Raw genomic sequence first — 24,490 nt, 5'->3', positions numbered from 1 at the left:
ACTCTTTGTAATGAAAGTTTGTTTTTTGGTTTAAGACATCCACGCCTTCTGTGAAACTTTCTGTCTTGGCGCTGGGAAGAGAAGCTTCTGCCGCAGACTCAACCTCAACAGTATGTCTCACTTTCAGTTCCACTTTCAAATATGTAATGGCGGGTGCTTGATATCCTTGAAGATGCTTGAATTCAATGTTGTGTTTTCAAGGATTGACAAGTGCTTGTAAATGTTTGAAATTGTTCCCATGTTTCTCAACAAGTCTGCTTAAAGAGGACGCCGACATTGCTTTGTGGTGGCTTAGCCTTGCCATTGTATTTCTTTTTACCTCGTGATTAACGGCAGCTTGCATTAGTTTGTATGGTATTGTTATGTGAAGCGTCATAGGTTATAGGTCGCGCCCAAGAGGACAAGCACATGCTACAACTAAAAAGGGGAATATGAAATTATTTGTAATGATTACTTATCAAATATGCACATTTATTATGGGCAATGCAAAAAAAGAAGGTAGTTTTTCCCAGTGGTAAATTGTAATGGCAAGAACTTCCTGCAACTTAAAATCTAAGCTACATATTACCTTAATTTTTTCCCAACACCTTATGGCGAGAGATTTCTCTCAAAAGTATTCATACACATAATGTTTAATGAAATCGACAAATATATTCGCGATTTGTTAAAGATCTGGAAATTTTATGTTTAGTTAAATGCAAGATTGGTAATTTAAATATATTGGGGATCGGCAAAAAACATGATTGATACCAGATTTCCTCTTTTAGTGGAACTGGAGAAGTTGGAAAATCCCTAAAATGTGCTTGAATTTGGCCATGGAAAATGTGTATGAATTCTCCATACACATATCTGAGGGTGTACTTCTTTCCTGAAAATGTTTGATCTCATCTGGCGACATTTGAATACTGCTTCTTTAAAGATGATGTTTCTGCAGTATTATTCATTTCCACATGGCCTTTTTCCAGGGCTTGGTAAAAAAAAATCGCTACGTCAAATAAATTTCCCTTTACCTAATCTGATTTACATTTATAAACCTGTGAATCAATTTTCCTTTAATTTTACAATGGATGTCACCTTGCATTCCGTTTTTTATGTCCCATATTTTCTTCCCGTTTTCGGGGAGCCAATCGGCTCTTTTTTCAGATGACATAGGAAAAGGCACTAGGCCTTATAGACCAATCAATATATATGGATCAATAACATTGCGAAAGAAACGGAAAACAGATCTTTTACGTATGTATACATATTAAATCTAGGGTTTTTTGATGCACAGTTCAAGAAGTGGATAGTTTAACCTATCAGAATGTACTACGCAAATCAGTGTTTCTGGCACTGTGAGTAAAAATAGTGCGATAATGTCGTTTCATATGTTATCTGTACCTTAACCGCAACGATCCGGTTTTGAAGCCTGTGTTTTACAATGTTTTTGCAACTTATCCACCATAGTATGTGGTTTATAAGGCGCACCAGGTTATAAGGCGCATTTTCAAATTTGGTGCGCCTTATGGTCTGGAAAATACGGGTCAGAGACCTCTGGCTACCCTGCACTTCCGTTATTGCTGCTTCACTCCTTTGCAGATTTTGAATTCCACTTAGTCGTCATTGATATCAACTTAATTTTTTTTGACTCTATAACGTGGGGCAGGTTGTATGTATGTGTGCATGTTGGGTTCGCGACTGGGATAGGCTGCTGTATGCCATCAGTCAAACTGCTGGGATGAGTGGGCGCACAGGTCAACGTCTCTGATCCAAAACAAGCTAGCGACCACTAGCTTTTAGCGGCTGATTACAATGAAAAGAAATTCATTAATTAAATCGGAGGAAAGTCAGACGAGTGCATAGCAATGGTGATCACCAGCGGGTGGTCTGTGGATTGTTATCGCAGCCTTAGTCGCCAACGCTATATCCATTTCCTATGAAACGGATTAGGTGGGGCTACAACTTGCAGGAATCTGCTACATTTGTGACTTTTGTATTTTAATCATCGCGGAGACCTTGTTGAAGTCACGGTTATCCAATTTTATCTTGCAGCTAGCCTGCCACTCTCTAAAGCGCTGTCTTGCACTGGAAAACGAAGCCCTCCAACTTTTTTGTACTTTGGTCTAATGACAAAAAAGACAATCTATTCAACTGCAATTCTGTATTCTGTTTTTATTTGTAGATCTATAGTTGTTATATTCTTATAGTCATGTACTCTCAGTCGTAATAACGTCATCTGGAGGTAAGTTTGCCCCTTGGGGCTTTTTATGAAGGTTACTTGGCGGATTTTGACATTTAGCAGGTGGTTATGGTCCACATTAACTGCAATAACCAATGGAGCTCTGTACTTTCATGAGGATTTAAGCAAAGAAACACGTTTCAAAACGTTAAAACCATTTCTTATGTGTGCGTCAGTTCTGGGAGTGCACGTCGCTGTCATCGCTGGACACATCGGGCATGGGCTCCAGCTCAGGTTCGGCTTCAGGCTCAAGCACCGCCTCGTCTTCATCGGTGTCGTCTTCGGGTGCTGCCTTGTCGCTGCCATCTGCATCACGCTCTCATAAGCGTTCCGTGTCGGCTGTGTCCAACTATTCCACGCTATCGCTGCCCCTTTACAACCAGCAGGTGGACGACTGCTGCATCATCCGCGTCAGCCTGGACGTGGAGAACGGCAACATGTACAAGAGCATCCTGGTAAAGGCGCCAGCTTACATATTTTGAATATTTTCAATCGATTTACTCATGTATCACTATTTTTCCAATTGCTCGGAAAATCAGCTTCTCAAAAGTAAATTCGCTCTCTTTTGCTGGGCCCGGTCTTTACTTTTTTGACATTACTGGATTTCTGCCTAAATTGAATTGCATTTGTGTGACCATAATCCATTATCCCTAATCCCATATTGTTGTGAACCGTCACCGGCACTTTCGTCGAGAGGCGTACGCCATCCCGTACCCTCAGATCATTATCCTCCTCCCTTCATTTTCACTATACACGCTGCCTGTCTCAGCTCCACGGGGAGCAGAGCTTTCAGCTGCTCTGCCCCCCAGCTCTGGAACTCATTGCCGCCTGACCTCCGGAATTCCTTCACCCTGTCCACCTTCAAATCCGGACTCAAAACTCACCTCTTCTGACTTGCCTTTTCTTGATCATCTGCCTCACAGACCGCTCTTCTGTGTTTTTATTTCCTATTTATTACTTCCTTGTTTTATTCTTGTTTTATTCTTCCCCTATTGTTGTTCGTTACTAATATGTACAGCGACCTTGGGTGTCCTCAAAGGCGCTTCGACGTACGATTTATTATTATTATTATTATTATTATTATTATTACTGTTCTTGTCCGCCCAAAAATTAAATACACGTTTATGGCCGGGATCCATTATCCCCAACTGACTGTTGCCCACAGCAGGGCTAACAGAGCAAATGTGTATCATGCGTTGCGGCTCTTTTTTCCGTTCTTTTTGCAGCCGTGATCCATTATCTCCATACGACTGTTGTTGCAAGCGAGCGCTGTTAAAATTGTGTGTGTGTGGGTGGTGGGGATTAAGGGGCGTGTATTTCTACGGGGTGGATTTTCGCATAACCCTGCGGGTGCTGGTCCCCATTAACTGCGATAAACAGATTACAGTATCGGTGTAGACAAACTTTATTCATCTTTTTCTGTGGTGTGAAATGGCGGGTGTCAACTTGCATTTGTCGGGCTGTGTCGCTATTTACTGTTAACAGAGGGGTCAATTACACTCTTTATTTATTTATTTTTATTATTGGGCCTGCAACTCAATGAAATCAGGTCGGCAACCGACTTTTGGGCCCTGACCCACTAGTTGAAAAACACTGACCAAGAGGGAGGGCAAGAAAATAGAAAGAATGGTGCGGTTTGGTCACGCAGTTTGCATTCTTCCTTGTACTTTGTGGCACTCACTTTCGGTTGCACTACATGATAAAGCAACATCCAGTAGTTGAATATTACAGTGTCCTTTTAAAATAATAATTTGCTGTATCTCCATCAATTTGACATCTGTCCTTGTGCGCAGGTAACAAGTCAGGACAAGACGCCGGCCGTCATCCGCAAAGCGATGATCAAACACAACCTGGAGAGGGAGAAAACAGAAGAGTACGAGCTGGTGCAGAAGATCTCTGAGGACAAAGGTAAGGGATGCAGCGCCATCACCTTGACGACAGCCCATTGCATCCACAATTTCTGTCCTTTTATTAGACATGAAAATCCGTCGCCTTTTGGCAATATTCCCCGTTCTTCAGTCAGAATAGGGCTAGGTTCACACTGCAGAGCTTAATCCTCAGTTCCGGTGAAGTCCAATGTTTTTGTGAGATTGTTCGCATTTCCAACTAAATGCGACTTGTATGCGATCTCCTGTGACTTTTATGCGTCTCATGCGTGAACGCGTGTTACGCTCATTGTTTGCGGAAGTATTCATGGATGCTAATCGCGTAGCGTATCTAGCAATTTGAATGTTATTGAGCTACCGTAAGCTGAACATAGTTGTCCCCCCAAATAAGAATTAAATCCAACACTTTCCCTCCATTAATTGATTTCAGAGTGTTGAGTTCTATGTTTCATCTCTTCTATCAATGACGTGCTGGTCGCATGAAAGCGCCTCAACTGTTCACGCCGAAGTGGCTCTCCAAAGGATCAGACATGACAGAATGTGTGGTGGAGAAAAATCCTATTTGTGCTGTTCAGAAGGACTTTAAGTCGCGTCTGTGCAAAGAAATCCAATTTCCCTGCAGTGTGAACCTAGTCTAGGTGTCCTACATTATTCGTGTATATTTCGGCCTAATCCTTCTCAGTTTCGTGCAATATCCCCAAGGTGTATGTGTGAGGTGCCTCCTGCAGATCACTGAAACACATTGTTGGGTTGTACAGAGTACCGGAACACATTTTTCATTCTCACTTTTTAAACCTCTGATCCATTGTGTCTGTTTTACCCTTGTGCTCAGAGCTTCGCATCCCAGACAACGCCAACGTCTTCTACGCCATGAACTCCAGCGCCAACTATGACTTTGTGTTGAAGAAGCGCGGGCCGGCACGGCCGGTGCGCGCCAAGACTGTGGCGAGCTCTACATTGCCCCGCATGAAGCAGAAAGGACTCAAGATCGCCAAAGGAATTTTCTGAGAAAAGGGAGCGAGAACGCCACCTGGAGCACCTTAGCACTTAGCAGTGGACCTTCGTTTTAAGGCCGAGTCAGCTCCTTGTTTACATCAGGAAACCAGAGCTGGCGCTCGCACTTTGGATTTTTCTACACCCTCCAATGATGTCGTTTCACGGGCAGGATCCTGATGCCCGGATACCCTCTCTTGATATCCTGTCAAGAATGGATCTTATTTTTACAGAGATGTTCTGGATACTCGTTACGGTCCTGTGGTCAGGATTTGGATTTTGCAGATGGCTGCGGAGTTGACCCGTGGCCAAAAAAGACATCTTATGGGTGTTGTGTGGGGTTTCCTGGATGCCCATCGTCAGCCCAAGGGCTGACATGCGCTCAAAAAGACCGTATGTGATGTGGCGCTTGATAGGAGACCCAACATTGTGTATTGTACATAGTTCAGCTGTTCACTCTAAAAACACTTGGGTCTCAAATAACCCAAATTGGTTCCAAAATGGAACAATCCCCAACTTGGATGAATTTGATCCAACTTACTGAGGTTTTTGTACCAAATGACTTAATATATCGACAAAATAGATTTTTGACAATACAACCTGTTTTTTGGGTCGTTATAGACCGTGTGTCAGAAACAGGTATCTATGGAGCCACATGTGTCTCTTTGGAGCTCCCTAGTGGCTCCCTGGTGTTTTTTCAAAAGCTTTAGATAATGGAAAATGATATTGTTTCTGTATGACCCAAACATTCTTAATATTTACCAATTATTATAAATATAAAAAGTACATATATAAAGAATAAGTTGCCTTCCTTATATAGAGCTTTTAGTTCTTTGCGGCTCCAACCGTATGCTGTTGGGGTTTGGTTTTGTTTTTTTGGCCCGATATAGCTTTTTCAACATTATGGGTTGCCAACCTATCCATCCATCTATTAACTGCACCGCTTATCCTCAATAGGGTCGCGGGGGTGCTGGAGCTCATCCCAGCTATCTTGGGGCAGTGGGCAGGGGACACCCTGAACTGGTTGCCAGCCAGTCGCAGGGCAACTCACTCATTCACACCTAGGGACAATTTGGTTATGCCAATTAACCTGACATGCATGTTTTTGGAATGTGGGAGGAAACTGGAGTGCCCGGAGGAAACCCACGCAAGCATGGGGAGAACATGCAAACTCCACTTCGTAAGATTTGCCTAGATGGTAGTGTGCCCGCTTTGAGACTGGGAGGTCGCTGGTTCGCGCCTTGGCCGAGTCATACCTAATTGGTAAAATGGCGGCGCCCTCTGTTGGCTGCGGCTGCATCGGCTCGCTACAACGGGTCAGGTGTATCGACATTTCGTTCTGTGTACATTGTTACAAAGAATGACAATACAAAGGAAATTATTAATTATTATTATTATTATTATTTGGGTTGCCAACCTAATATAGACAAATTACACTGTCCTTTGGGGTTTAAAAAAGGATCACCTTTTTATTTGTTTGAAGCAAATGATCCCAATATTGAGGGCTTTAAAATTACTCCTTTTTTTAGGATTGAGAAACTCAATCTGATTTTGGGGTTGGGTATAAAACTGACTTTTCCTTTTAACAAAATCCCAGTTATTTTGCAGTGTTTTCTTCGTATGTAACCCATTTTGTAGGGTTTTTATAAATCAATCCCACAATTCTTTGGAGTTCTTAACCAAATCACGCAATTTTTTGTGGCTGTTTTTGACAAACACTATTTCTTTGGGGGTGGGATAGTGTCAAAACATACCCTTTTTTCAACTAAATGGTATATTTCTACGAGTTCTTTTCTCAATGAAAAGATCCAATGTTTGTTAGTCTTTTTGTACAAGCCCGCTACATTTTTGGGGTTGTTTTTAACAATATGACCCATGTAGCTGACTTGGATTACCCAATTTATGGATCAGTCCTATCTTGACCCAAATTGGGTTATATTTGACCCAGCTGGTTTTAGAGTGTGTAGTGTATTTTTTATTTTTTTTTTGCTTCGTGTATAGTATATAAATGTAAATATGGGTTTGTGTGATTGCGTGTGTGTGTGTGTGTTTCTGTGCGTGCATGTATAAAATGGTGCTGCTGCTGTTTTTGGTTTTCTCAAGGGTTTTATGATTTCCCCCTACGCTGCAATTTGAAGCGATTAACCATCATGAACAAAGACGGTTTTTGAATTGTTGACCACTAGCAGGCCTCAGATGTCAATTGTGTTTGTTTGTTTTTTTCATAAAAATGTTTTTTTAACTCATTGCTTTGCACTTTTGAAAAATGGCTCAGTGTTAAGTTGATATAAGTGACAACAAGCCAGGTTTGTCAGTCCATGATTGTGATTTGTTTCCCGTTTCATTTTTGTTTTGTTAAAGTAGCCTGAAAATAGTAAGGAAAAGCCCGTTTCAAATGCAGTCTAGACGCCAACCCGAAAACGCCAAAAAGATGATAACAGAAAAATATGTCAGTACTCGAGGAATGAGCGCACTGGGGCTGCAACCATGACTTTAAGCCAGGAGATGGCAGCAAATAGTAGCAACATTTTAAGTTGCTGAGAGTACCATAAGAAAAAAGAATCATCCCCCCCTCAAATAATTATTTGTTGGCTTGTTGTCATTTGTGCTGAGAGCTTGTTGAGAAAGTTGACCTTTTAAAGATTCAAAACGAAGGCTTGGGATAGGATGCACTGGAGGATGTGACCTGTGGAAGATGCTAAACAGAAAATTGTGGGTTTCGTTCGTTTTTATATCACTGCCACAAAACAAACAGTTTGCCTGTTGCCACTGCCGATTCAGTCCGTCTTTTTTATTTTTTAGTATGAAGTGAAAACTCCCGAAGGCGGTGTCACTGTGAGCTCCACGTTGAGCATTGTGAACTACATGAACAAAAAGTTGCCAAAAATGTCATCTGCCTTTTGCGCCAGTACAAACCTTCTTCCCTCCCTTTTTTTTTGGGGTGAATTTCCACCCCAATGTCACATCTGTTTCTTGGAACGCTGACAACTTTTGACAGATTTGCAACTGCTGTCCAATTTTTCCTGTGTTGATGAGCTGCAGAAATGGCATCTTCAGAAAGACATGCCGCAGGTTGCAACACGTCACCGTTACGAGTGACTTGTGTCAAATCGTTAAGATTGATGCTTGACAACATTTCATCTTACTGCATTACATAACCTGACAAATTGGTTCACGTCTCTTCATTTCGTTGTACTCTGTTTTCCAGTTGAGCCAATGTGTTTTTATTCGCTTTGAATTGTTTTCTTTTATTTTTCATGCCAGTTTAGAGCTGGTTCCTTCCCCCTCGGACAAGATTGTGTGTGTGCGCGTGAGAGTTTTTAAGAAGAAAAGGCTTATTGTGTTGTATCTGTGCAGCCGGCTTCATGTGACCAAGAGGTTAGTGTACGCGGATGTTGTGCGTGTTAATGCATTTGTATCTTTGTGTGTTGATGTTTGTTGCCCTGCTCTTTGCAACAACCCCCAACTAAAAGACTGACAATGTTTTCGAAAGTGTCTTTTTTTGAGCGATTTCCTCGTCCCACTCTCAAAAACAGTGTAGGCAACAAAGAGTTTCACCACTCTTTATTTATTCATTTGTATATACATTTTTTTTTTACTTCTTTGCATTGTACATTGCCCCCTCTCTTGGTTATAGATTAATATATTATTGTATATATGAATAAACTTACCGTTTATAAAGACTACAGCTTGCACTTTCTACTGTGTATTTATGGTATTACAGTTTGAAAACAGCAATAAAATCGGGACTAATTTGATTAATGGTGAATGTAATCATGTAAAATGAAAATGATATGAAAAAGTATAGCATTAAAATTATATTTGACGAACAACATTTTAAAATGCGACTCAAAAATCATAAGTAGTTAAGTTCACAGATCCCTTGATGCCGTTGGTCGTCGAGGCACAACTTCATGTGGTGTGTCTTGGGCAAGTAGAGCCTGGTGAAGCCCATCCCTCTCCAGGCTGATTTTTTTTGGGGGGATAAGGGTTTTCTCCCCCCATGAAACAGATAGCATTGGTTTCCATGGATACTAGTAGCAGGAGGAGCCTTCTGACTCAGATACAGCACCTTCATCATCATTGTAAAGCAGGGGTGTCCAAACTTCAGAAAGAGGGACAGATTTGGTTAGCTGAAAATGTGACATGTAACTAACATCTAACATGTAAAATCAAAATTTAAGTACAATATGTCACAGTTCATGTCATGGGAACCTGTCGTGGGTTCAAATCCAGCTCCAGACTTCCTGTGCGGAGTTTGTATGTTCTCCCCGTGCTTGCGTGGGTTTCCTCCGGGCACTCCGGTTTCCTCCCACGTTCCAAAAAACATGCATTTCAGGTGAATTGGACGGTCCAAATTGTCCCTAGGTGTGAATGAGCGAATGAGTTGTCTGTCCCTGTGTGCCCTGCGATTGGCTGGCAACCAGTTCAGGGTGTCCCCTGCCCACTGCCCGGAGATGGCTGGGATGGGCTCCAGCCCCCCCGCGACCCTAATGAGGATAAGCGGTACGGCTGATGAGATGATGATGATGTTAAAACACAGAGCAGGAAGTACCTGATTATTTAGATTAATAGAATAGCAAATACAAAATAGAGTAGACACCATAAATCAATAAAATATTGTATGTTTTCAAATACAAATATAGATGTTTAAATTTTTAACCGCAAATCCACATTTGTGGACAACCTTGTTTCTTTTTTATATTTAAAATTACATTTATTTGAAATTTCACATTTTTAATTTCGTCATAGGCACGCGACCAAAATTTCGAAGCGCAAGCGCACAAGGCCCAGTTCTCCTAAACGAAGTGTACGATTTTGTATGCCATTGATTTTACTCATTTTTGGCACATTTGAATAAATCAAAATTTAAATGAAATCATCAATACTGTGTATGTTTCAATAATGCTGTTAGCTTTCTTACATTTTACAAGCTACCTCTGGTGTCATCATCACTACGCGACGCAGTTCCCACCAGTGCCGCGCTTGCGCAATCGTGCCGCTTTTGTTTCATTTCATTCCAGTATGGCGCTGAGCAAAACGTTTGGGCAAAAACCCATTAGATTCCAGCTCGAAGATGACGGAGATTTTTATATGATCGGCTCAGAGGTCGGTGTGTCTCTATACGAATATTCCCTTTATCTTCTTTTACGTAAACAATTATTAATGATACTTATTTGCCGGCTGTTAGCTTTCATGCTAACGTTGCTAAGCTAAGTTGGGAAAGACTCTACTGTCCACTTGTGCTTTATTCCTTAAGAGTTTTGTTACTTCTTTTAAATGTTCCGATATCTTATGTAGCCATGAAATGTTCGAAAATGCTTGTAGTGTTTTCTCATGGACGATCGTGTGCTAATTTTTATGTTTCTAGCTCAGCGGCTGTTTAAGTAGAGTTGCTTTTAAGTCATTTTAATTTGTATATCCCTTAATCACAAAGAGTCTCAAAGGGCTGCACAGATCAACGACTACTGCAAACTACAGACTATTATGACACCATCCCCTGATCTAAAACCTACATGATGGCAAATAATACACAGATATTGTCAACATAAAATATAGGTTATTCATAGGCTATAGAATAGAAGTGTGTTTTAAGTCTAGATTTAAACAGTTCCATTGAGGTTTCAAATCAAATCTCAGGGGGAAGAGCATTCCACAGCACCAAGGCCCGAATGGAGAACGCTCTCGAACCTGCGGATCTCTTCTTTGCTCTTGGGATCTCTAGTAGACCAGCATTTTCAGAGCGAAGGCTCCGGATCGGAACATATGGGGAAATGATATCTGAAAGCAAGTCAATGCATGATATTGTAAAATACCAACAGAACAATAATATCACATCTTAAGCTAATAGGGAGCCAATGCAGGTGAGCTAAAATCGGGTAATGTAATCAAACTTTCTTGTCTTAAAAAAAGCCTCGCTACAGCATTTTGTACCAGCTGAAGGCTCTTGATTTTGGACTTAAGGAGACCGGAGAGTAGTGCATTACAGTAATCAAGACGGGAGGTAACAAACGCATGAATTATAATCTCTGCGTCCGACTGAGATAGCATAGGGCGAATTTTAGTAAAGTTGCGAAGATGGGGAAAAAAGTAATATTCTTAACGTGTGTTTGAAAGGACAGATCGGGGTCAAATATGACACCTAAATTTTTGACGGAGTCACTCTGGGTGATATTACATTTGTCAATGTAGAATTTTTTAGAGTGTTATGCTTTACGTTTGGGTGTGGATTCTTAATGCAGTTGGTAATTCAGAGTCAAAGGTTCAAAGTATGGTTTCAAGTATGTAGTAAGGCTTTTAAGATCATTTTGGCTTAGGGTTTTAGGCAAAGGTTCGAGTTTGACTTGCAGGTGCCAAGTCTTAAAGAAAATAGATTTAAGGTTTGAAAGTAGTTGTGAGACTGAAATACGCCACTACCTATATTTAGTCGTGATTTCTTCATTCATAATGTATTAGTTTAGTTACAGTATTTATATAGATGCTTGTCTGTAGTATAGATGATAGTATTAGTGGAAGGCATATGTATCACTTATGGATATTTATTATGGTCCATGCAGAAAATGAAGGTAGTACTTCCCAGTGGTAAATTGTAATGGCAAGAACTTCCTGCAATTGAAAATGTAAGCTACATCTTACTGTAATTTTTACCCAACACTTATATGGGGCGAGAATTGTCTCAACATTTTTTACAAGCATATTGTTCCGATCCACAAACATATTAGCCGATTTACTCAAGATCTACAAATCAAATGCCCTTATAATGCACACGCAAGATTAAAAATCACGTATGTAAATCGCAGATATATTTGTGATTCTGCGAAATACATGATTCACACTATATTTCTTATTTTAATGGTGCTGGAAAATTGATAAATTGTCTTTGAAAGTCCTGATAAATTGCTTGAATTTGGACATGAAAAGGGTGTTCGAACCCTGTGTTGAACTTAATAGATTTACACTTAGTTTATGGATAGCCTATTTTGATAGAGAATCATGGCCAAACCCTTCAATCTTAGAATTTGTGAATTACTACCAAGGCCTTTAACTCATTCATACCCAAAATATTATGTGGTCAAACCTTCCCAGGAACTGCTCATATCTAGCTCTTATTTTGACCGCCTCATATGGAGGAAGATAAGCCGTTCCTTTTCAGAGTATAGTTAAAAGCATGTTTTGGGGTCTCGAAAAACACCTTTACATTAGCGCATCAAGTGTTTAATGTTTTTTTCGTGTTGTCATAATAAAGAACTGAGTTTTAAAGTTTGCTCTTAAAGACAATTTAATCGTTTGAAATTTTGTTATGCCTTTAGGTGGGCAACTACCTGCGCATGTTCCGTGGCTCGCTCTACAAGCGCTATCCATCCCTATGGAGAAAGTTGGCATCGGTAGAGGAGCGTAAGAAGATTGTTGAGTCGTCGCATGGTGAGTACAGCTTTGGTGGGTCCTGTTGTCGGTTTCGCTGGCTTCGGCCAATCATCCGCTGCTTTTTTTTTTTTTTTTTTCTCAGATCACGGCTACACGCAACTGGCCACCAGCGTGACACTCCTCAAGGCTTGCGAGGTGGACGAGATTCTGGAAGGCAATGACGACAAGTACAAGGCCGTCTCCATCAGCACCGAGCCCCCCGCCTACCTCAGGTACGGCACGCGTTGGAAGACTTCAAAGCAGACCTGGGCACTCTGGTCCTCGAGAGCCTGGTTGATTTTTGAGATTTCTCTACTCCAATACTGGTGATTCCTATAACTAGGATCGTTAACAAGCTCCTCCCAGCTTACCAACAAGCTGATAACTTGTATCACCTGATACATGAGGCCCTCAAGGACTGCTGGGCCCATGTCTGCTTAAAGATTATTCATGTATTGTTCCCCTTGAGGAAATTCACTCCCACTTACTGTACCGGGGGAAAATAACAGAAATTACATTATTCAGGAAAACAGAGCAGAATTAAAAAGATACTTGGTGTTGGGACAATGCCAGCAGACTAATTTGATTGGTCAGCAGGGCCTGTTGTTTACAAAGGTATTGGCAGAGGGGATCATTCTTTTCCCGAGGCGGGCCCTCCTGAAATCTTATTGGTCTGTATCTGTCTCCTGACAGTAGTGGGTATGAAGTATTGGTTTAGCGGTTGAGTGATGTCCTGGACTTTTGTGTTTGACTGTTCACATAGGGAACAGAAAGCCAAGAGGAACAGCCAGTGGGTTCCCACGCTGCCCAACAGTTCCCACCACCTCGACGCCGTACCCTGCTCCACCACTATCAACCGTACCCGTCTGGGCAGAGACAAGAAGAGGACCTTTCCACTCTGGTAAGGCGCCAAACCCACTTTGTTTGTGTCCTCATGTCCGCGACGAAGGAAAATATCTCTCCTTTTGGAGAATTTTGCCGTTTTGAAGTAAAAATTGGGTGGCCTATGTGAATTGTGTAAATCCAGGAGATAATGTTTTGAGGGGCAGAAAGAAGGGTGGGGTTTGTGATATTCCCCAGAGAATAAACTGGGCGCTCAAAGCGCTGCGTTTGGGCAGGCATGATGTTGGGCTGTACAACTGTTACGTTAAAAGTTGAGGATCCCGAATGGATCAAACCAAATGCTTTAGTTTTTACCCAACCAGGGTGGAGAATGGGTAACTGCACCCCGTGATACATTGATTATATCAGTGATTTTCAACTACTGTGCCGCGACACACTAGTGTGCCGTGAGAGATCGTCATGTGTGCCGTGAGAAATTATCCAATGTCACCTTTTAGAATTTTATAAAACATTTATGGATCATTTTTCGCAAATATTGTGTCATTGTTAAGTGTCTGTGCTGTAAAAACTGGGGTATTATAAATTATATTGTAATTAAACATACTGTTCAGTGTAATTTTATAACATTTTTGGTTAGTGGTGTGCCAATGTAAAAAACATGTCCTGGCTCAAAAAAGGTTGAAAAACACTGCATTAGATAATTGAAAAACTAGAAGGAATAACGATCATTGCAGTTAATGGAAAATGCCTACTTTGAGAACTGAAACAAACGCACTATTGATTTATTTGGTGAGTGTGTATTTTTAATTTCTTGGTACCCGGATCTATGTGACAAGGTTACAAAGGCAACCAGAGTGTGTTGCAGTAAGTTGGTGTGATGTTGCCCCGTGGATCATAAATATTCCAGGCTAACTGATTAAGCGCAGCTTCAACTCGTCTGGTCGGCAAGTTTTGGCTTAATCGGTTGCATGTTTGGCCTTTCTATTTTTGTTCAAGTCTTTTTTTTTTCTTTTGGTTTTATTTCCTTAATCCGTCATAAAGAACGAACTTCTCTCTATTACTAAGGGAACAGACATAGGAATTGGAACTAATATATCCTCAATGAACCTTGTCAAAAACTTCATTGTTCCAATTTTACAGGCTAGAAGGTAGTTGCTGTCTTTGTGGACAATTTTTACATGTTACCTATGTTTTTCTTATTGATGTTCGCTGTGTTTTGTGTACCAATGCTAAATCTTTTGCACCCTGTTCATCCTAGAACAGTGATTACCACATGTGAGGCCCCTTCTCAAGGTTTTTTTTCCTCGTACTGAGGTTTTGAGTTTTTCCTTGCCCGCTTCTGGTTTAAGATCAGGGGATGATGTAATTGTGGCCTGTGCAGTCCTTTGAGACTTTTTGTCATTAAGTGCTATTGCATCGGGTCAGATGCAATCGACATTTCGTTCTGTGTACATTGTTACACAGAATGACAATACAAGGAAATTATTATTATTATTATTATTATACAAAAAATGTGACTTGACTGGATGCACCCTTTGGAATTTTTTTTTTTTTTTGCAAACAGCTCTCATGGCCATTTGACAAGCATCCTTAATCGTTATAGCAAAAAAACACATGGCTGTAAAACAACTGTTCCAATCATACAGTTAACAGAGGTTCATGAAATTACAATATAGTATAGCCTACATACATTTGAATGCAGAAGTTAAAATAATGCAACATATCATGAAAGTTCACGAAAATGCTATGAAACCCTTTAATTTTTCACATGCAAGACAGTAGAAGTGTCAGATGTATTTCAGGGGATAATCTTAGCCTTGTAGTTAGCCTGGTCAGGAGCAGGCTAGTATAAATCGTAACTGAGCTAAGCTAAATTTAATCAACATGCTTCCACACAAGCAACATGAGACTAAATTGAGCCAAGATGATAAACGTATAAATATTCTGTTGGGTTGTAGAGTGCACCTGAACATATCTTCTCCACACCGTTCTCACCTTTTTAACCACTGACCCATTTTCTTTTGTCAATGTCTGCGCTTCAGCTTCGATGACCACGACCCGGCGGTGATCCACGAGAACGCCACACAGTCAGAAGTCCTGGTGCCGATCCGTCTGGACATGGAGATCGAGGGCCAGAAGCTCCGAGATGCCTTCACGTGGAACATGAACGGCACGTTGCACACCCATGCAGAATACGAGGGGCATTCCATCCAAGTTTAGGGAGTTGGCTGTGAATTAGGGTTTCAAGCTTGTCTTGGGAAATCCAAGTCGGTTGTAGTTTTTACTTTTGGATTAGATTTGGAGTTAGGGCCAAATTTTACAAGTATGCACAACTTTTGAGGTTTCAGGGCTTTAAGGAAACGTTAGTGTTTCATATTAGGGTAGATATTTAGTGTTACTTTAAAAGATAAACTTCCAGCCAATTTTTGAGATTTTAAAGTTTACGTTTCAAAGTAGGGTTTTAAGATAAGGATAGAGTTCTAGGCAAAAGTTCAAAGTTGTATTATCAAGCAGGAAAAAACTTGAGGCTTCGTGTCTCAAACTTAACTTTGGTTCCAAGTTTTCAAAATCTGAGTGACTCTCCAGATAGGATATCGAGTTATGGTTAGTTTTTGAAAAATAGTTCTGGGTTTCAAACGTTGTAAAGCTTGTAGGCAGTTGAAAGAAGTATTTAAGTTTCAAACTAACAAAATTTCAGATTTCATTGAAAAGTGATTGTCAAAGTAGAGTTTTAAGTTAAGGTTAGTCTTCTAAGCAAGGCTTTTTTTTCAAAGGTTCTAAATTATGGTTTCGAAATATTGTTGGTTTTGAAATTAGGGTTTTCTGAAAAATTGGGGCTTTAAATTGAATTTCATCAAGGATGGTGCTTCAGACTGGGATTTCAAGAATTTCTATGATTAAAAAGAGGTTCCTTATAAAAAAAGGTTTAGCATTTCAGATAGATAGATAGATACTTTATTCATCCCCGTAGGGAAATTCACACTTCCAGCAGTCTACCCCGTTGTTTATTAACAGATGAACATGATGCCCTAGGGGTGCTTGTAGCGGAGTGGATGACGCCACGCCAGTCCAAAAGTTCGACATCCCCGCGGCAGATGGAAATCTTTTCTTTGTGAAAATCCAGGGACACACCACCTCGTGTTAGCAAGTCCGCCTCCTCTCCGATTCCCCCCGGCTTTCTTGTCTCTGTATAGCGGCGTTGAAGCCGGATAGCTCCGGGTAGCTCCGGGTGGCTACACGTTAGCGTCCGGAATGCTAAACGTGAGCCACGTTTCCGCAAAACACAGCAACTGCGCTCCCTGTGCTCTTCGATGTTTTCCACCAGCACGCGATGATCTTATTTGGTCGTGAGTTCGCATTTACCATGATTACGGATGGTACCGAAGACTTATAACGCCGCTAGCCGCTTCGCTAGCTCCGGCTCTTCTTCCACAATAGGCCCCTTCATCACGCCGGCACGAGAATTCTTCAGGGCAAGGAGTTGAAATTCCTTGAATACACGCATTTTTGTGCGCTAAAACCCATTTCCCATAGGATAGAAGTAATCCATAGTGTAGTTGTCAAAACAGGAAGAAAAGACACCGAAGATAGGAGCAGACAATAAAACAATAGGGCAGCTGCTGGAAAAGGCAGCCGCTCGTGGCAGCGCCGCTTTGATATGTCACACTGATGTCAACATTTCAGATAGGGTTCCAAGCCAGAGTGGTTCTCCACGTTTGGTTTCAAGTTAAAGGTTTGACTTCCAGGCAAGAATTTTTGTGTTGAATGTTTTGAAGCCAAGGTTAACGGTTTTAAATTTCAAAATATTGTTAGGTTTGAAATTGGGTTATCAAGACAGATTGGGGTTCTAAATTAAGATAAGTTTGAGGTTAGGTTTTCAAACATGGTTTAGATTTTCAAATTGAAATTGGTTTCGCAAATTAGGGTTACAGTTTCAAATCCGAGTTTTGGTTTGTTGTATTCCGGCTTTTAAACATGTGCTTGCAAGGTTTAAATCTTAAATTAGCTGTGGTGGTCCTCTGCAGAGAAGCTGATGACGCCTGAGATGTTTTCGGAAATCCTCTGCGACGACCTGGACCTCAATCCTTTGGCCTTCGTGCCCGCCATCGCTTCCGCCATCCGCCAACAGATGGAATCTTATCCCACCGACAGTATCCTGGAAGAGCAGACGGACCAGAGGGTCATCATCAAGGTAGGCCCCCTGGTCCAGCCTATCTGTTGCCTGTAACGACTGACCCATTTTTAGGGAGAAACATCTCTCTCTCCTTATGGCAAAAGTCGACATTTTAAAGTCAAAATGGGTGACTTACATGAATCTCTTAAACAAGGGGTTGGGAACCTATTCAACCCAAAGAGCCATAATAGCAAAATATTTTGTTTCCAGACAAAATCAATTTTTTTCAGGCATTTTATTTCACCTTGTGACAATAAATGACAACATTTATCAAATAGTAATGCCAGAGCCTATGTCCCATATCATATAAATTGTCTATACTTTAGTTCGTTTAGGCTAGTTTTTACCTTCATTTTTTCACAAGTAATGGTATCTAAACAAGGTGTAAGCAGAGCTCTTTTCTATAAATGTCACAAAACACTGCGAATGAGAATACTGACGTTTTTACCTTAATTGCAGACAGCGTTTGGCTTACAATAGCTCCGCCAACCTTCCCTGCTTACCCAATCAAATTGCTGTGCGCTTGGCTGGCATTTCTGTCAAGATTTTCTGTGGGTGTTTTAATAAATAAGTGTCTCAACAGTGAACCTAAATTGTTTATTGAGGTTCCATATAAAGGATCCTTAGAGACGTAAAGCCAAAACGGGTTCTGTTGGGGTGATACCTTGATTGTAAAGTGTACATCCTAGAGTCCTTAACTTTGTCCTGTCGCCGCTACGTCAGCAATGCATGCACGATACTCTACTCGATCAAAATATGGTTTGGATGAGTATGATTTTATCTCAGAGCCATATGTACTCATGAAAAGAGCCATCCCAAAACTGTATGTAACATCCTACATGCCCACATTTCTTGTGTAAATACTGTGTAAATTATAACCTTTATCTTATTTGTTCCTTTATATTGTGTAAATTATAACCTTTATCTTATTTGTTTTCTTTCATCCTCACTGGTAAATGTGAAACTGGAGTGCCACGCCCAATTTCGTTGTGGCAATATGTTCAACCCATTTTGTAACAATGACAATAAAGGTGTATTCTATTCTATTTTATTCTAGGTTCCCGAGCCCTGGTGTAAATCCAAGGAGTGTATTGTATGAAAGTGGAAGAAAACTTGAACTAGTCAGGGCAGTGCAGTTTGGCCTCATTGGTTGCAATTTTGCTGAGCCAGGATGAAGATATATGAGATATTTGCGCGTTCACGACCTCCTTGAACAGACCCCATGATCTATTTCAGATTCACATGGCTCAGTCGAATAATTTTTGCCTGCCACCCTTGTTCGATTCCTGACAAATGCGATGAATCCAAATTTTGCCTATCCATACTTATTTTTCTCTTCAAAGTTTTTATTTATATATTTTTATCCTAGAGCGCCACGTCTAATTTCATTGTAAACTATGTTCACTACATTGTTATCAATTATAAAGACGTTTCCTCCACATCGTTCTCACCTTTTTAACACCCGACTCATTCTTATGCCTGCCTTTTGCAGCTTAACATCCACGTGGGCAACATCTCGCTGGTGGACCAATTTGAGTGGGATATGTCAGAGAGGGACAACTCCCCTGAGAAGTTTGCGCTCAAGCTGTGCTCGGAGCTGGGCTTGGGAGGCGAGTTTGTCACTACCATCGCTTACAGCATCAGGGGCCAGCTTAGCTGGCACCAGAGGACCTACGCCTTCAGGTGAGCCCGTCTGACGGCCCCAAACAACACTGGGCCTTTCCTCCCCTGATACCCATCTCACCTAAAACCCTCCCAATGTCCCCACAGCGAAAACCCTCTGCCCACAGTGGAGATCGCCATCAGAAACACAGGCGACGCCGATCAGTGGTGCCCCCTGTTGGAGACCCTCACCGACGCAGAGATGGAGAAGAAGATCAGGGATCAAGACAGGAACACCAGGTAGGTGTCGGCATCAGAACCCCCAGCCTTTTTCCACCCTTTTTTAAAAAAAAGAATTGCAGAAGCTTAAATAATATCCTACCAGAAAAAAAGTGTACATAATTTAACAGTATAAACTATTGTAACATATTTAGGTAAATTAATAATTTCCATGAATGAATCGTTTAAAAAAATGACTTGTAGAGGCAAACCTAATGTTTTCATTAAGTATTATATAAAACTTGCCTCGCCTTCTGCAGCGCCACAGCAGTCTTTCAATATTTTATCAGAAAAACGACTTAAAACCCTTGTGATCCATCTCATAAAATAATTTTCATAAAGTGTGGCTAAACGCACAATTTCATTATGACTTCTTTGCGGCAAGTTTCTGTATATATTAAGCAACGCGAATATTCATGGGAATTTGTTTACTACACTTCTACGTAAGAAAATTGAGCGAAACAACTCCTAGGACTAGAAATTAGTATTGAGGGCTAAAGGAAGATAGACACATATGGGATGTGGAGAAATACATCATAGATGAACACAATAATTGGCTTAAACTTGCATTTAACCAGTGCATAACTATTTGGCAATTGGTTGTGATTGAAACCAGCTTATTCTTCTCTCGATCACATCAATTTATAATCTGATCAACTAACTGATCCAGATGTCTCAGGATTCTTCTTGGTCAGGGAGTCGGGAGCCAGTTTGGAAAAGGTCAAGAAAGATTAGCAGATGTCAAATAACAGCACAGGAGACGATGATCCCTTTCTGTCCGGAAGACTGTGGGTAGCAATGATGGAGTCTGATTGTCTCACTGGCATAAATTAACAGTCCGATACTGGACAAAGCAATGGCAGTCCCATTTGTTGTCATTGTTTCGCAAGTCGCTTTCTGGCAGCATGCGAAATTCGTAAGTGGTACACATATTGGAAACATCAAATCAAAGAAGGAAGTTTAAATAAAAGGGGGGCGGGGGACACGTGTCCCGAGAAGCCTTTGTCCTCGTCACCCATCAGAACTAAGAGCAAGAAACGTTTCCTTCCTTCCCTGCACACCAGCTTAGTGATGCCCATCGTGACAGGAATCATGGGCATTTTTACCAGTTGATAGATCTCATCTCATCTCATTAGCCGTACCGCTTATCCTCATTAGGGTCGCGGGGGGGCTGGAGCCCATCCCAGCCATCTCCGGGCAGTGGGCAGGGGACACCCTGAACTGTTTGCCAGCCAATTGCAGGGCACACGGGGACAGATAACTCACTCGCTCACTCATTCACACCTAGGGACAATTTAGACCGGCCAATCCACCTGAAATGCATGTTTTTTTTGGAATGTGGGAGGAAACCGGAGTGCCCGGAGGAAACCCACGCAAGCACGGGGAGAACATACAAACTCCGCACAGGAAGTCTGGAGCTGGATTTGAACCCACGACAGGTTCCCATGACATGAACTGTGCCGCACAAGCGCTAACCACTGCACCGCCGTGCTGCCCAGTTGATAGATCATTTGATACAATTCTGAAGAAAAAAGAGAAACAGACAGGACATAAAACTTTCCTTTATTAAAATTCTGTCTTTTTCGAGTCCTGTGGAATAAAGCTGGAGATGTTGAAAGTTGCGATGTTTCTTACTGTAGGGCTGTACAATTTTTTTTAAAACCCTAATTGAGATTTTTCAGACCAGTATTGCAATTTCAATGCGATTTGCGATTTTGAAATAAATATGCTAGTTTCTTTTTTCGGGAGTTTTTCTTCATAGTGACATACTTTAACCTTAAGTAAACCGCGCCCTCCTCTGGGGAGCTTTGTTAGAGTTGTTGTCTGCTGACCATTATTTACTATTTGAATTTTAATAATAAACAGTACTTTTACCCCTTAACGTTCTGACGGCCCGCCTGCGGGCCACTGGACTTTTGATAAATATGTGTCTGTACGATGTCACCAGTCACATAAATACGTCATGGCACATATCATTGGAAAGCTTCCACTCTGAGATTCAAAATATCATGACCATTTTGAAACATACTCATCAGAGAAACATCAAGATTAGTCTTAAACGAGATACCCGAAAACTTTAAAGCAGGCGTAACTTACCAGTACGTCCCCTTGCCGTCTTTAACTTCTTTAAAAATGGCTTGGAAACAACAAGGCAGTGTCTGAAATAACTTCTGCATCTTTTACGTCTGGCGTACAACTTACAAAACGTCTCCGCCCGGGTGGCCGACAACTTTTTCAAGGGGAGGAAAACATTTTTTCAAATCAAACATTTTCTTTTTCCCGATTTTGAAATCTTTGTTCGGTTTGGGAATTTCGGAATTTCGCTTCGTTTGGCAATTTTCATACTCGGCAGCCAATCAGAAGCCCGCATCGAATAACTTTGTGATTCTGGACTTTCCCAAGCATTATAAGATCGTGCATTTGCATATCATTTTCCAAAGTAAACGCACAGAGAACACAAGAAAAATGAATAAGTGGTTTGGAATCAAGCCAAAACCTAAGTCCCAGAAGAAATATTCAAAAGAAGCTAACAAAATGGATGACGCTACAAAACGTAAATGTACTTTAAAAGCATTGTTGAAAAGGGAGTTCACGTGGCTTGTAGCAGACGTCGCAACGCAAACATTGCATGAATGAAGATGAGTAAATACAGGTACATACTGATGGCAGATGGAAAACAGCGATGCCATATACATACAATGAATGTTATAAGTAGATTTATAATAAACTTAATTTTAAAGTGTTTTTCTGTTATACTATATATTATCAATCCTTAATACTTTGCAACAGTGTTGTTTTTTTTTTGGGGTGATAAGTCGTCTTATTGTGCTTCAATTTGTGAAAAATGGGGCAGGCAACTTTATGGCTGGACAGGCAACTTTTCAGAGTTGTCTGCCCTTGTGTCCGCTTTTTGTCATGAGTTTCAGACATTGAACAAGGACAAGGAAATATTTACTCCAATATACATGATTATGCCGACAGAAAAATAGAAATCCACCAAAAACATTTCACCTTCGTTGGACGTTGCTTCTTGTAATCTGTTCGTTTCGCCAAATTATTTCCGTTTACGAATAAACAGACTTGTAAAATTTCAATTGATACCTTTTCCACGATGAAGGTCTGCTCACGCTAATTGTATTCACGCACCAAGCGGAAAGTAACCGTAAAGTTCGGACTATATGCCACAACTTTGTTCCGGCGCTTTCAACCCTGCGGCTTATGCGATGATGCGGCTAATTCATGCAACGGCAGCCGGGGGGCGCCCGAGCAGTAGAGATAAGAGTGAAACACGTGGAATATATGTGTTGAGGAAGACGCAAGTTCAATGTAATGTTTAAAACTCCTTTCTGTGTACCATCTTTGTTTGTAAATATCTTATGTTACAATGTGGGCACATGCGGCTTATAGTCAGGTGCGGCTTATGTATGTACAACACGGTGTTTTTTTTCTCCTTTAAAAATGTAATGGGTGTGGCTTATAATCAGTTGCGCCCTGTTGTCCGAATTTTGCGGTGCATCAAACCTCGACACATATGCGAGAAGTCTCACACATACCGTTATTGCTTGGGTGCTTATAGTCCAGAATTTATGGTAAGTACCAACCTATATACCAGCTCAGTAGCCTAGATGGTAAGGCGCCCGCTTTGAGACTGGGAGGTTCGGGTTCGCGCCCCGGCCGAGTCATTCCTAAGACTTAAAAAGTGGTCGGCGGCGCCCTCTCTTGGCTGCGGCTGCATCGGGTCAGATGCAATCGACATTTCGTTCTGTGTACATTGTTACACAGAATGACAATACAAGGAAATTATTATTATTATTATTATTATAAAATGCAATAGATAGCACTTTCAGCTCATTTAAATCTGGTAGAGCCTACACAATTTTCAAATAAATCGACATTTTGTTTTGGTATTCCGCCACAACGACTCAACGAGGCGCATACGGTGTGTGTGGGGCGTAGCGTTCTGCTTGCAAACTTGCCCAGCCTTTATCGGCTAGTGCCGTGTAAACTGGCCTCTGATTGGCCGGCGCCCCGAACTGTGACAATTCAGGTTGGCCAAACACTCCATCACTCAAATTACAAAGGGGGAAAAACACCAACATGGAACTATAGATCTTTGAAAAAGCAGTGTCTTGCGATTACACAATCGCACTAGGTTACATCACAATGTCGATTCGATAAGGGTTTATCATGCAGTCTTATAGTATTTACTAACATACACATTAACTCATTTCTTGCATTTGTGAAGCAGAATACTCACTTTTAAAGTCATAATAATCCAAACCAAAAAAGTAAAAGTTTATAGGGTAAAATTTGGTTACAGCAAGTTTTGTTTTTTTCTGTTTCAGGAGGATGAGGCGACTCGCCAACACGGCGCCTGCCTGGTAGATGAACGTAACTCTTCACCATCATCATCTACATGTGCGCCCTGCTTCTGAGGAGAAAGGCTCACCCTTTTAACAGTTTTTTCCCAATAAACCAACAGGACATGAAGTAAATAATATATTTATGTTGTATTTGCTGTCTTTTTGTACATTTGAATGATTCTTAAAAAAACAAATAAAGGGATAAAAAAAGAGTGAACATCCATGACTTTGATTTTTTTTGCATGAGTATGATTTTAGGTTTAGTTGTGGGTAACTCTCTTTTGAATCCACACTTGTGATGAGTTAAACATTCAAACGAGTAGGCTTCAGTGCCCTATTTTGGCCTTCAAAGTTGAATTATGGAACTAAAAACTGTAAGAAGAGTTTTAAACACTGAGAAGGCTTTAGCGCCTGATTTTGCTTTTTAGGTTTTGAGGGTTTCAACAAAAACTTCCATCAATGCCAAAAAATAACTATATATTAAATCTTTAACATATGATCACAAAGCGAATGTGGGTTATGACCCCACTGCCTCTAACCTACTAAGATAGCACTCTACCATTTGAACTGACTACCCTGTCATTCTTAATGTAATGACACATAACAAACAATATATTACTTCTTCAACCACGGGTAAGAATATGGAGAATGTGGGCATTGATCCCACTGCCTCTCACATGCAAAGCGAGCGCTCTACCATTTGAGCTAATTCCCCTGTCTGAAGGAT

The 24,490-nt window shown here is 41.0% G+C and overlaps 2 protein-coding genes across 3 annotated transcripts in view; both read left to right on the top strand.

The window, feature by feature from the left end:
- Positions 1-6,850, top strand: part of LOC148366253 (ral guanine nucleotide dissociation stimulator-like) — a 50,675-nt gene extending 43,825 nt beyond the window's left edge. For both annotated transcript variants that reach the window (XM_088336694.1, XM_088336695.1), the window contains exons 15-18: positions 36-110; positions 2,395-2,673; positions 4,012-4,126; positions 4,937-6,850. In XM_088336694.1, the coding sequence (XP_088192820.1) occupies positions 36-110; positions 2,395-2,673; positions 4,012-4,126; positions 4,937-5,112 (645 nt within the window). In that variant the 3' untranslated portion in view covers positions 5,113-6,850. The remainder of the gene's footprint in view (positions 1-35; positions 111-2,394; positions 2,674-4,011; positions 4,127-4,936) is intronic.
- Positions 6,851-10,076: 3,226 nt separating this feature from the next.
- smarcb1a (SWI/SNF related BAF chromatin remodeling complex subunit B1a) lies at positions 10,077-23,975 on the top strand. The gene is made up of 9 exons (XM_088336762.1): positions 10,077-10,206; positions 12,408-12,519; positions 12,605-12,734; positions 13,265-13,402; positions 15,387-15,514; positions 17,370-17,536; positions 19,011-19,201; positions 19,289-19,420; positions 23,746-23,975. Exons 1-9 carry the CDS (start codon positions 10,123-10,125, stop codon positions 23,783-23,785), a joined length of 1,122 nt encoding a protein of 373 aa, XP_088192888.1. The 5' UTR covers positions 10,077-10,122; the 3' UTR covers positions 23,786-23,975.
- The last annotated feature ends 515 nt before the right edge of the window (positions 23,976-24,490 follow it).

The sequence above is a fragment of the Urocampus carinirostris genome, chromosome 5 (assembly GCF_059441175.1).
Source record: "Urocampus carinirostris isolate Australia breed hairy pipefish chromosome 5, RoL_Ucar_1.0, whole genome shotgun sequence".
Taxonomy (NCBI): Eukaryota; Metazoa; Chordata; class Actinopteri; order Syngnathiformes; family Syngnathidae; genus Urocampus; species Urocampus carinirostris.
The sequence above is the reverse complement of the archived record's forward strand: the minus strand, read 5'-3'. Positions and strand labels throughout refer to the sequence as shown.

Coding starts and splice junctions, on each gene's coding strand:
- smarcb1a (XM_088336762.1), top strand. CDS start 10,123: ATGGCGCTGAGCAAAACGTTTGGGCAAAAACCCATTAGATTCCAGCTC. Junction 10,207..12,407: donor TTTATATGATCGGCTCAGAG/GTCGGTGTGTCT, acceptor TTATGCCTTTAG/GTGGGCAACTACCTGCGCAT. Junction 17,537..19,010: donor ACCAGAGGGTCATCATCAAG/GTAGGCCCCCTG, acceptor TGCCTTTTGCAG/CTTAACATCCACGTGGGCAA.